Here is a 12,173-nt window from a genome sequence, read left to right as displayed (position 1 = left end):
CCACTTGCATTGGTAAACCAAGTAAGGTCTTATTTTTGTTTCATTAAATTGTTAGGGTGAGCCGGGCTATCCAGGCCCCCCTGGATTTTCAGGAATTGATGGAGCAAGAGGACCTAAAGGTATGATTTGGAAACACAGTAGATGCCTGTCAAGCTCATAATCCTGGGTGCTTGCACACTGTGGATGGTCATCTTTTGCATGATAAATGAAGTGTATCAAACAAACTGGAGCATCCAAGGGACTCTCCTCAGAGAGGGTTCTCATTTGTCACTCAGATCCAAGGGTTCTAGACAGGAGGTGTCTGCAGACTCAGCTGAGTGACTTGAACCAGATTCCAAGGTAAAATACTAATGAATGAACCACCTAAGATCTTCTCGAATCTTCTCAGCTGCTCCCACCCCCTCAGTGGGGTCTGAACAGCAGAACATGTAGTAACCATAGGCCCCCAAGGGGCAGCTTGGGTGCAAGGAGACCGGCTCCACACCTGTGGGCAGTGTCCCCATTGGTTAGAAGCCCCATGTCCCACAGGAGCCAGTCTTTCTTCTAAGGACTTACTTCATAAGCTCAGCTATTAGGGTTCCATGACTTCCCAAACCAGATATAATTTATAATTGTCTTTACATAAGCCAAGAGTCAGCAATTTATTCCCCCCCCCAAATAAAGAACCAGATTATAAAAACTATCAGCTCTGGGGGACCTGACCTCAGTCACAACTACTGTACTGTGCTCTTGTAATATGGAAGCATCTCTAGCCAGGATGTGAACAAGGGGGTAGGGTTAGATCCCAATAAAAATTTATTTACAAAATAAATAAAGTAGCAGACTGGATTCGGCCTCACAGGTCTCAGTATATCTTGTGCCAAAACTAATGTTGCCTGGTAAACACAACTGATATTGCACCTTCATCAGGTTTTGGGGGAAAGTGAAATTGAAAGTTTAAAAATGGTGGAAAAATACTCTCAGAAAAAGAGATGTTTCATTGTCTTTGTTAGGACAAACCAACAGATAAACAAAAATCAGAATATCTTAAATTACAATGTTTGCATAAAAGCTTTAATAGTTTCACTATGGGTATATCAGTAAGTTAATATATTTCTTTAAATCTATTTTAACATGGTTCATCTTTTAAACCTTAGCCTTAACCTCACTGTGTGATTTCACAGGTCTGTCATGCAGATATATATTTACTTTAATATACTTTCTAAGTTTTTCATTTTATTTGTTCTTTTTTAGATATACTTGACAGTAGAATGGATTCTGGCATATCATACATACCTGGAGTAACTTATTCTAATTAGGATCCTATTCTTATGGTTGTACATGATGCCAAGTAATCCTGGTTGTGTGTTCAAATACAAGGCTAGGAAAGTTATATTCAATTAATTCTACTGTCCTTTTTATTCCCTTTCCTCCTCCAATACAAATTAAAATAAAAAACTTTAAACCATGAAATACTAATTAATGAGCCACCAGAATCTGATAAGACATGTGAGATGCTTTATAAATGATAATTACTGTAAGCAAACATACTTATTCAGTGAAAGCACTTTGATCTCTTTTCCAGAAATCATCACAAATAGGAACATTTTAAATTTGATTTTGATGGTTTAAGCCTTCAGCATTCAGAAATCGTTCTTCCTGTGCTCACTGATGAGTGTATGATAGTCCCTTTGTCTCTCTCCTTCACAGTACATAGCTACCTCTTCTTGCTTCTTTTGTACCTGTGTTAGGCCATGTTTGCAAGGAGGTAAAGTGACACGAATCTAAAAAGAAAAAGCTATCTCAGCAACCCACCAACAGGAGACACAGTTCTGTCAGACTGGAATGCTCGGGCCCTTAGGCAATGCATGGGGTCTTGCTTTTTTCCCTCTATGGTCTGGTTCTTTAACTTATCTCTCTACCAACTGGTTTCATCACCACCTATTTAGTATCTTTTGGGGGCCTTTCTGGATATGGTTGGATTGTATTCCAACATGTTCTACATTGAGCAACTCATGATAATCCTCTGGGTTTCTGCCCCAGTAGTCCAGGATTCCAAATCCTCAGTTTTTAATTCCAACTTCTCAAGGAAAGACTGGCTGAGTGTCATACACCAGACCCCAATCCCTTGAGCAATTAACCATGATTAAGAGTGGGGTCAGGTGCAAGCATCATGGCCACAAGGCCTGAGTGGGCTCTCTTAGAAGAGAGCATTAGTGGGCAGGTACTAACTACTTTCCTTATTCTCTCATAACCCCTCCTATTGTCTGGCCCTCCCCTCCCACTCCACTTTGAGTCCCTCACTTAAACTGGTTCCCAGCTATAATATAAGTCTTTGTATCTGGAATTAGACCAGCAGAGACGAATACAGGAGGCACTGTCCACAGTGGCCTTTAGGTGTGCATCTCTTGTGAATTCTTCAATAAAGCACGCCTTTGTAATATTATGTTTTATAAGGACACTGAGCTGAGCTTCCTTGTAAGAGAGCTGGAAATGTGATTGCCGCATCCGAAGCAATGACGATCTCTGCATTTGTTTCTAAAACATAATCACAGAATCACACCATGCTGGAGTAATTTCTTAAAAGGAAACCTAAGTTTGAAAAACAATATTATGGTTTCTTATGATCATTATGAACCATGAAATCATGCGTCTATTTTTAGAAAAAAAATGTAGGTTTAAAAAAAAAATCTTACCCTGGAAACTTTGAATATAGTTTATAAAGACAAACATGAAATTTATTAAGTCACTTGTGTGAAACTAAATTTAATTTTCTTAATGTTCTGTGCACTTTATCACTCACAGGAAGCAAAGGTGAGCCTGCCAGCCAGCGTGGCCCACCTGGTCCTAAGGGTGACCCAGGCAGCCCTGGATGTCAAGGTATAGCTGCATGTTTTTCTTATTAAAACAACTAAAAAAGTACCTTAGTTTGAAAAATAAAACCATTATTTTTATCCTTCAAGCTGGCAATGATTGTATCAGTGTTTTCTTTCCTCTTTGCCCATTAAATTACATAGCAGAAGGATTGTGTGTAATGCTGCCCTGGCACCCCTGGTCTGGTGGACGAAAGGATCACACCCCATGGATTCTGTATTCTGTCATGCTCATGTGACCATTGACGCTGACATGACAATACACTCCCCCAGGCATGCCTATATTTTGACAAAAGTCAAAGGTGAATATTGCAAGCAATTAAAATTGGCACCATGTGCAACCTCTGCAGTTTAACAGGGCCACAGGTTCTGCTCACAGTCCTTGGTCTCCTACTGAGAACGGCATACAAGAATGCAAGGGAAGGGGCTGGGGATGTGGCTCAAGCGGTAGCGCGTTTGCCTGGCATGCATGCGGCCCGGGTTCGATCCTCAGCACCACATACCAACAAAGATGTTGTGTCGAGAACTAAAAAATAAATATTAAAAATTAAAAAAAAAAAAAAGATTGCAAGGGAAGCACACCATTGTGGAGCTATCAACGAATCTACTACAATTTATGAAAAATCAGTCCAAACCGATCAAATACCAAACCTCATAGTCAACAAGAGCTCTAAGCCACTGAAACAATGATATTTTGTTTTCACTCACAAGTTATGTGGAATGCCTCAGAAGGAAGTGTGATGAACCAGTGAGCCCCTGCCCTCCTTTGAGGACACTGCCTGCTACAGGAGTGACCTGTGGCAGAGGGGAAGTAGTGCTTTGCACAGCTCCATCCCTTTTAAGGAAAGGGAGGAGCATTTGCACTCAAGCCAACAGAACAGAACCCCCCAAAGGGGGGGGATTGTCTTAGGATATTTTGTTACCTTGCTTTCTACTCATATGTTTACCTTTCAGAAAATGTTGAGTATAAATTTCTACTTCCTTTATGGATCCTATGGGAGCATACATCAATCTTTAAAATATGCATGCCATTTGTGAGCCTGGTGGCACATACCTGTTATCCCAGGAACTTGGGAAGCTGAGGCAGGAGGCTGAAGCCAGCCCCGATAATTTAGCGCTGTCTCAAAATAAAAACTTTTAAAAAAGGCCTAGGGGTGTAGAGGTTGCTGGGAAAGTGCCCCTGGGTTCAATTCCCAGTACCCAAAACAAACAAACAAAAATTGCTCTATTTGATTTAGGAATTCTACTCCTCAGAATTTATCTTAAGTCAGCAATCAGAAAAGTTGACAAAGATGCATGCACAGGAACACCCACTTCATGGATAGAAGAAATGTTTATCTACAGATGATTACTCAAATGGCTTTTTTCCAAGAGCATTCAGCTGACAATGGAGAGATTAAAAACCAGGTTTAAGCCAGGCACAATGGTACACACCTGTAATACCAGCAGCTTGGGAGTTTGAGGCAGGAAGACTGTGAGTTCAAAGCCAGCCTCAGCAAAAGTGAAGGCACTAAGTAACTCAGTGAGACCCTGTCTCTAAATAAAATACAAAATAGGGCTGGGGATGTGGCTCAATGATTGAGTGCCCCTGAGTTAGATCCCCAGTACACACACCCCCAATAAAAAAGACCAGGTTTGTATTTACATGGGCCCCTTTAAATTAAAATATTTTATATTAATAAATTTGTACATTACTTTAAAGTTTCCCTTACCGACAGCCATGCCTTAGTTCATATAACAGAAGCTATGTCTAAGCTGAACTATTACAGAAAATTTTATTTTCTTTGTTTTTGTACCAAATTGAAGTTTAAAAGGAAAAAAAAAAAACAAGCTATTTGGTGACAAAACCTCCTGTCCCACAATCCTTTCTCTCCCTTTCATATGAGTCTTTTATCTCTTACACAAACATGTGCATTGAGATAGCACAATATTTTAACTGAAATGTATAACTTAAATATATAGTTGGTGGTCAGCATCGTGGGGGTTCATAATAATGCCAGAGAAGCTTCTGAGCCAAGGTCTGTCTCTACCCTCACTCCTCACTGCGGTAGCTTTGGATGGGTCCATTGTCTGCTCAGTTTCCTCAACATATTACAAGATTGTTCTGAGGATCAAATAAGATACTTTGAAATAAGTTTGGAGACTAAAGATGACTCCACAGTTGTAAAGAGCAGTTATCTTCACCAACAGGCCAGACAAACGTGAGAAGATTTTTCCATGCTCATTGGTACTTTGATGGTAAACCAGGCAGATACACCATTTTATAAGCACAAAGTAGTCCAAACTGGAGGCCTTTGATATTACCTAGTATTTTAAGTCAAAAATCATGAGTCTGAGTTATTTCACACTTAGACTTTTGCAGGATATTTGTGCTAGCCTACTTGGCCTGGTGTCCTGTGATTACTACCCTGTAAAGTGTTCCCTTTCTTACATGCCGTGACTTCAGCTTAGAATTTTAAAGTTCTGTATTATTTACCATCAGAAAGCTTTCCTAAATAGGATTGGACAAAGCTTGCCTTGAATTTGAATGAGCTTAACAAGAAGACACAGATGTGCAGTGTGTCCTGGAGTGATGGTTACGTTGATCCTTCCCCCATCCTTTAATTCAGAGAGGAGACACAGGACAGATTCTCAGATACTCTTCTTAACACACCCAAATTCTCGTGGCAAGTCTCAGAATGGCTTCTTTTTCATCTGGAGCTGACAACAGGGCTGCCATACTTTTCCTGCAGGAATGTTCTTGGGGTAAATAAGATAACACAAAGTGGAGCTGACAGATGTTAAATTCCATCAGGGAGTATGTACAGGCACAGGCTGGTTTGGTGTGTCCTAGTATGTTGCTGTGGGTCACTCAGCTACCTGAGATGCAGTGGGTGTAGAGGATGTGGAGTCCAAACATAGACACTGGGAGCTGATGAGAGCTGGCAGGTGGCAACCTCTGCAGACCTTCCATTTATTGTGGAAATGAGTACAACTGATATTGGGCTCAGGTAGGGCACATCCTCCAATCATACACAAGCAAAGCAGCTTATACAACATCTAGAAGCCAATCATCTTATGATTAATGTAACCGCACTATGAGGAAGCTCTAAATATTGTTACATGGTGGAAGGCAGATTGGTAGGTTCTTTGTCTCTATGAGAGGGGACTTTTTGAGTTGGGGGAATCATGCTCTGAGGGCTTGCCTCTCGGACCCCTGGGAATGCTGACCTCAGTCACTGAGGATGTGGTTTCTCAGAGGGCTCCCTAGAGCAGAGAGCCCCATCCTGCAGGAGTTCCTGTAGGTTTTTCAAGCACTCTGAGCTGCTTGTAGCTGTTAGCTGCAAACCGAGAGTTACTCCTACATTTCCTCCCTTTTTATTAAATTTGTAACCAAAGGAGAACCATGATAAGAGAAGAAAAGGAGAGAGGAAAGGGAAGAAAAAGGTGCAGAACTACAGATAAAAAGGCGTAAGGAAGAGAAGGGGAAACAAGAACAACATCCAAACCCAGCCCTTTCCTGCAGCTGCCCTTCCCTGTGGCCCTGCTGTGGCGAGTGGGCGGCTGCTATTGGCTGGGTCTCTGTTACTTGGGTCCTGATCTGAGCTGGGTGTGGGGAGCAAAGCAGCCATGGGGGCAGGAGACGTTCCTCAGAAGGGGTGAAGGCTCAGGCCCTTGCCCAGCTGCGGGAGTGAGGATCTGTGCCTCACCTCTCTTGGCCCCCAAGTTCTCTCCTGATGGCCCCTCTGCGAAGGTGCCTGTCTTAGGTTGTTGCTCCTTGAGGAGTCTTACCCGTCTTTGACTAACCAGCCATCCTCCGGGGCCAAACAGGGTGATGTGGAGTGTGTGAGGGTTAGTTCTCTGTCTCCTTGGTACCTAATGCCCCTGTGGCCGCCAGCATCTGCCTTAGGATCCCCTTGCCCGCTGGTGGGGCCCGGGCTCTGGTCACAGGTTTTGGGAAACTCAGGTTTCTTCTCCAGGGAGGGCTCAGCTCACAGCACTGGGCGAGAGAGGCTGTGTTCAGAAAGGAAAGAGAGAGGCCATAGAACCAGCAAACAGTAATCGGATGAGAAAAAGGAAGTTGTATTGGGGCAAAGCAGAGAGACAAAAAGGAGAACTGCGACAAGACTCAGGACCTAATCCCTCATAATTGGCCCTTAGTATTTACTTAGATCCGATCCATAGCTGCCATCCACACAGCTGGAGACTCCTTACTCTCCTTTTGACTTTCCTCATATGCATAAACTATCATAGCTTGCTTAGTTTCTACTTTGTTCAGCCTTTTTTGGAAGCATCTTAAGAACATACATTAGAACAAGAAGAGCTATGCCAGTGCCAGCAAGGATCCAGTTAGCGGGGTCAATTAAAGCTGACAATTTAACCCATAGCTGCTGTAGAATTGAGGGGTTAAGAATTAGATTTGCTCTGGTTTCTTTTAGACTGAGAATCTGGGAACGCAGCATCATAGTGAAATTTCTAAAAGCCATATCCCAAGGTCCCTTAAGTCTATTTACTAGTTCAAGTTGAGCTTCTGTTACATTTTTTGCCGAGACAGGGGTTTAACAAATATACAGAAATTGAAGACTGCAGGGTACCCTAACATTCAATTGAAGCATATCAATTTTTTTCATCAATATGGGCAATCTGTTGTTGTAACATTAAGAAGCCTCCTTGCAAGTGCAGGTTTAGTCACTCCTGGGTGGTCAGGGCTTTGATGGAGTGCTGCACTACCTGATTAATGGTTGCAGCATTTGTTGTGGACTGGGTCAAAGCTATATCAACGGTAGGAGCTGCTGTGACCGCAGCGAGGGAGGCAGCTATGATGGCAGCAGTAATCTCCAAATCTCGCCTAACTCTGGAAAGGGAAATATATTTTGTAAAGTGAACCTCTTGAATGGAGGAGTCATCCTTCATTGGGAACCATAACATGAGGGGTGTTCTCATTAGCCCTGCTGTCTTGATGGAGAAGTTCCAACAATTGGTTAACTCACAATGGGAATTATCACAATTAAGATGACCATTTTTGTGATTTTAAGTGGAAGTTACAAAGAAGAAGGGTGGCTTAACACATACATGGTCTTGGAGTAGCATGGGTAGCTGAGGGATTATTGAAAGAGCCATTAAACCAAATGGCATCCATGGTGACAATAGGAATAACATCTATACATTTGTAAGCCTAATTATAAAAAAAAAAAACTACTGTCTTTCTTTTGTATTTTGAGAATTTGTTACCCAATTTCTATAATTTTTGAAAATTACTGTTTTTGTATTTGCTTATAATTTCATTTCCCATCCACCTCTTAAGTAGGGCTTGAACCAACTGATAAGCTCATCAGAAAGGAAACAGGGCCAGGGAAGGGAGAGACAATCTCTCCAAGATATAGCTTTTAGGGGTATACTTTCACTGGTATTTTAAAATTCCTTCCAAGCGCATCGCTGCAGGAAGGGTTGTGGCCAAGAACGTGAGTCTCTAGCATTAGAGGGCATGATAGAGACTACTTTTGCTTCTCCCTCTAAGGAGAGAGGCCGATAACCTGTAATGCCTCCCATCCCCGGCTCCCAAAGAGTATCATCGAGAAGGCAAATTGTGGATTTACATAACCTCTCTGCATCAGAACATTAGTAAAAATGGTAAAGGCCCATGTATGGCTAACTGAGGGTGACAAATTCCAAGGGTGCTGTGCTATTAGGTCAGAGGTTACAGGGCATCGAGAAGAAACATTAGTATCGAAAAAGAAAGGCAATAAGTTATCATCCAAACCAACAGGTGAGTGGAGCCCCCACCCACCACGTGTGTACTTGCGGGATGATTGACAGAATGATGCATAATAGCATCTAGTGAGTCCTTGTCCGCATTGATGCATGAGAAAAGGAAACTCCAGTTAAAGTCCCAGCAACAGCATGAGTAGTTTCCACCCAGTTGGGTGTGGTCCCTCTGGCTAGGTGCAGGAGAGCGGCGAGAACGGCAGTTGCAATTGTGGCTGGAGGACCATGAGTCTTATGGTGATGTCGGTCTGGGGGGCTCCTGTTGTCCTTCTGAATTTTGTCCTTGGGAAGTATTCTGCAAGATTTGAGAGAGAACATGATCGCGATTATATGAGTGTGGATTGCTCTCTTGGTTTTTTATTTCCAGTGCTCACTGGAGGGTTTTTGCCTCTAGGTGGTGCCAGAGGCCATCCATGAGAAGAGAACTGTCCCACAGACAGCCGTCCTTGAGTAACAGCTATCTGCAAAGTAGTTCTCCCTCCATGGGCCATCTTTGAAATGTGCCCATTTTGATCGGACAGGCCAGCATAGAGCCTTGAGTTATCAGGCTGTTAGACACAGGTCCTTCCTTTTCCATACTTACCTGTTGTGCACTTACCTGTGAGTTGCAAGTTACAATTGCACACATAAGCAAGGAGAGGGTACCGGGGCTCTGGTCTCCAGCAGGTGACATGGTCAGAGCTTGATTTGTTAGGGCTTTGATATCACCCAGGTTATCTTGTGTGCCCTCCAGTGGGGATGTTGTGGTGGTCTCTTTCTTTCTTCCAGGCTCAATTTAACATGGACATACTTAAGTTTACCAAAGGAGGGGATGTGAGTGACATCCATTTGCCAAAGTTTATTAGGAGAGAGGCCTCCGGGGTTTACTCCCTGTGGCTGCAGTGGACCAAGTGGCGCCAGAGGAGCACAATTTTTGCAAACTTGAACCAAATGTTACATTGTGTCATAGTAAGGTCAGGAAACAAGGCCTTCAAATTACTTGCAGACATGTGTAACTTAATGTGGACTATGTGTGCTTGCTCCAGTAAGTCTAAAGATATTGTGTTGCAGGAAATAAGTTGATCAACTTGAGTGTTGCCTGTGGCAATTAATCCAGGCAGCCCAGCATGGGATCTTACATATGAGATGAGCCATGGATGTTTCCTGTTTTCTGTGAGGTCCTTGAATGTCTGTAGAGCTTGGTCAATAGGCTTACCTGTGGGTCTAAAAATTGCATAGGGAATTGCTTTTGCTACCTGGACAGAGTATTTGCTGTCTGAAAAGATGTTAATGGGAGTATCTATGCTCATAAGGAGTGCCTTTATTATTGCTCTAAGTTCTCCCAACTGTACTGACTCTGAGTGGTGCTCTACATGGGAGATGTCCTGTTCATTGGGAATTTTCAGAATAACACCGAAAGTGTGTGTGTTTGCGTCAGTGAACACACAGAGTGCTGATAGTATGGGCTGGGATGTAGAGAATGCATGCTTAGAAGTTGTAATCTCCAAGATTTATAAGGTTTGGAGCATCCTCTCAAAGGGGAGGTGATTATCAATCTGTCCAGGGAAGTCAGACAGTAAAGTCTGAAACAGTATTATTCTGCAGGAGTGTTGAGACCTCTGTGTGTGTTAATGGCAACACCAAGGTGTCTGGCTCTATGTGAAAAATCTTGTTACAGTAATCTCTTACCTTTAACCCTACCAGAAGTTTACTTTCTAATTTACCTGTGATTTTGTGACATTCACTCCAGGCCAGATGCATCCAATATAGGGGTCTGTGGGCCTGCCAAATAACACTGAGTGGTGCTCCAGAAATTATTAATATTATCCCCAGTGGGGGTTTTGACTGGTCATATCTATGGGTCTGTAACCTTGAGAGGTTACATTGATCATTTGAACAGTCGTCTCTGCTTGAGGAGTTAGTTTTATTTTTGAAGAAGGATCATCTCCTTTTTTTTAGCAAATCAAACAGAGGGGTGAGTGCATCAGGAGGTAAACAAAGGAAAGGCTTGAGCCAGTTAATCTGGCACATACTGTTGTAGCTCATTAAGTGAGTACTGAGGCTTAATAGTCAGGGTAGGCCTAAGAGGTTGTATTTTTGCAGCAATCTTGTAGCCCAAAAACTCATACGGGGCAGAATGTTGTACTTTGTCAGTGGCTATGCAAAGGCCTAGTATTTGGAGATGGTCCATCAGCTTTTTAAGGCAAATCTGCAATTTGTCAGAAACTGCATGAGCAAGCAAAATGTCATCCATATAATGTATGACCAGGCAATGCTGTGTAAGGGGCATTGGTCGCATGAGAGATAAAGAGCTGACATATGGGAGGGGTTGCTATTTTTCATCCCTTGTGGGAGGACTGCCCAGTGATATCTCTGGGCAGGTATCATGGTGTTAGGTTCCCATACCGCGAAAGTGAAAAGGGGTCTGTCCTGATTTGCTATAGGGATGGAAAAGAAGCAATCCTTGAGGTCTCTAGCAACAATAAGATAGTTGTTCTGGATGTTGGCTAGATGAAGAGTACCCGATTGAAATGAACCTGTCTTTTTCATATGTTTGTAATTGTCCTCAAATCTTGAAGTAATTTATGTTTCCCATTTTTCTTGGGGATTACAAAGATAGGTGTATCGTGTGAGCTGCTGGAGGGTTCAATATACCCAAGATCTAATTGTTCCTGAACTAGTTGCTTAAGAATTGTTAATTTGGGTTCTAGTCTAGGCCACCGTTCCACCCAGATGTGGTCTGTGGTGTCCCGTTCCAGGGGGATGGGATCAGGTTTAGTGGTCAAGGGAACAGTGGCCTTTAGAATTGGGGGGGGGGGCACCCGTCTTCCTGATAGCCCTGTCTTGTCATGTATCATTATTTCATCATATAAGGCTTTGTCATCATTGGTTATGATAGCATCCATGTCCTCCAGGATGTCCCTACCCCATAAGGTGATAGGGACTTCTGCAATCAAGGGATGAAAGGAACCCTTCTCTCCATCCATGTCCTGCCACATGACAGAAGAAATAACTTTCCTAGTGGCCTGGAGCCCACCAATGCCTTATATACTGGGACTGGGCTATGTCTTCCACTTCTTCATCTTGGATGCTGTATTAGAATCTATGATGGAAACATCAGCCCCTGTGTCTACTATGCCTTTAACAGAAATACCGTCAAGCATAATGGTCATTCTGGGTTTGGTGTCCAAAATGGGTAGCGTAAGCAAATTTGCAGGCATCTGTTCCCTCTTACTGGCAAGGCTGAGGGTTGCCCCGAAGGGAGTTGAAAGGCTTGAGTTTGCAGTCCTTTGCCCAGTGATAACCCTTTTTGCATCTAGGGCAGGGTGTCTTGGGGCCAGGGTGGATGCCACTCTTAGAACAGTACCGTTTAATATGGCCTGGCTGATTACAGCCCCAGCAAATGGGATCGGATCTCAGTTGGGAAGGTTTGTTGTTCTTGTCTATTAGTAGCTTGTTGATGGCAGCTGTTAAAGCCTGAATGGGCCCCGAGGAAGGGGCTACTTCTTTAGTAGCAGAGATCCACTTAATAAGGGATTCACTGCGGACGGGGGCAATTGCAGTCCTAGTTTCGTTTGTAGCCCCCTCCCATGCCAA

General features: G+C 43.1%; 1 protein-coding gene across 10 annotated transcripts in view; it reads left to right on the top strand.

Annotated features, from left to right (window-relative positions):
* The window catches only part of Col4a4 (collagen type IV alpha 4 chain), a 128,821-nt gene that overhangs the window by 83,312 nt on the left and 33,336 nt on the right, over nucleotides 1-12,173 (top strand). For all 10 annotated transcript variants that reach the window (XM_078018111.1, XM_040267926.2, XM_078018109.1 and 7 more), the window contains 2 exons: nucleotides 56-119; nucleotides 2,785-2,859. In XM_078018111.1, the coding sequence (XP_077874237.1) occupies nucleotides 56-119; nucleotides 2,785-2,859 (139 nt within the window). The remainder of the gene's footprint in view (nucleotides 1-55; nucleotides 120-2,784; nucleotides 2,860-12,173) is intronic.

Source organism: Ictidomys tridecemlineatus, chromosome 7, assembly GCF_052094955.1.
Source record: "Ictidomys tridecemlineatus isolate mIctTri1 chromosome 7, mIctTri1.hap1, whole genome shotgun sequence".
In the NCBI taxonomy this organism is placed as follows: Eukaryota; Metazoa; Chordata; class Mammalia; order Rodentia; family Sciuridae; genus Ictidomys; species Ictidomys tridecemlineatus.
This window is presented reverse-complemented; position numbering and strand designations above follow the sequence as displayed.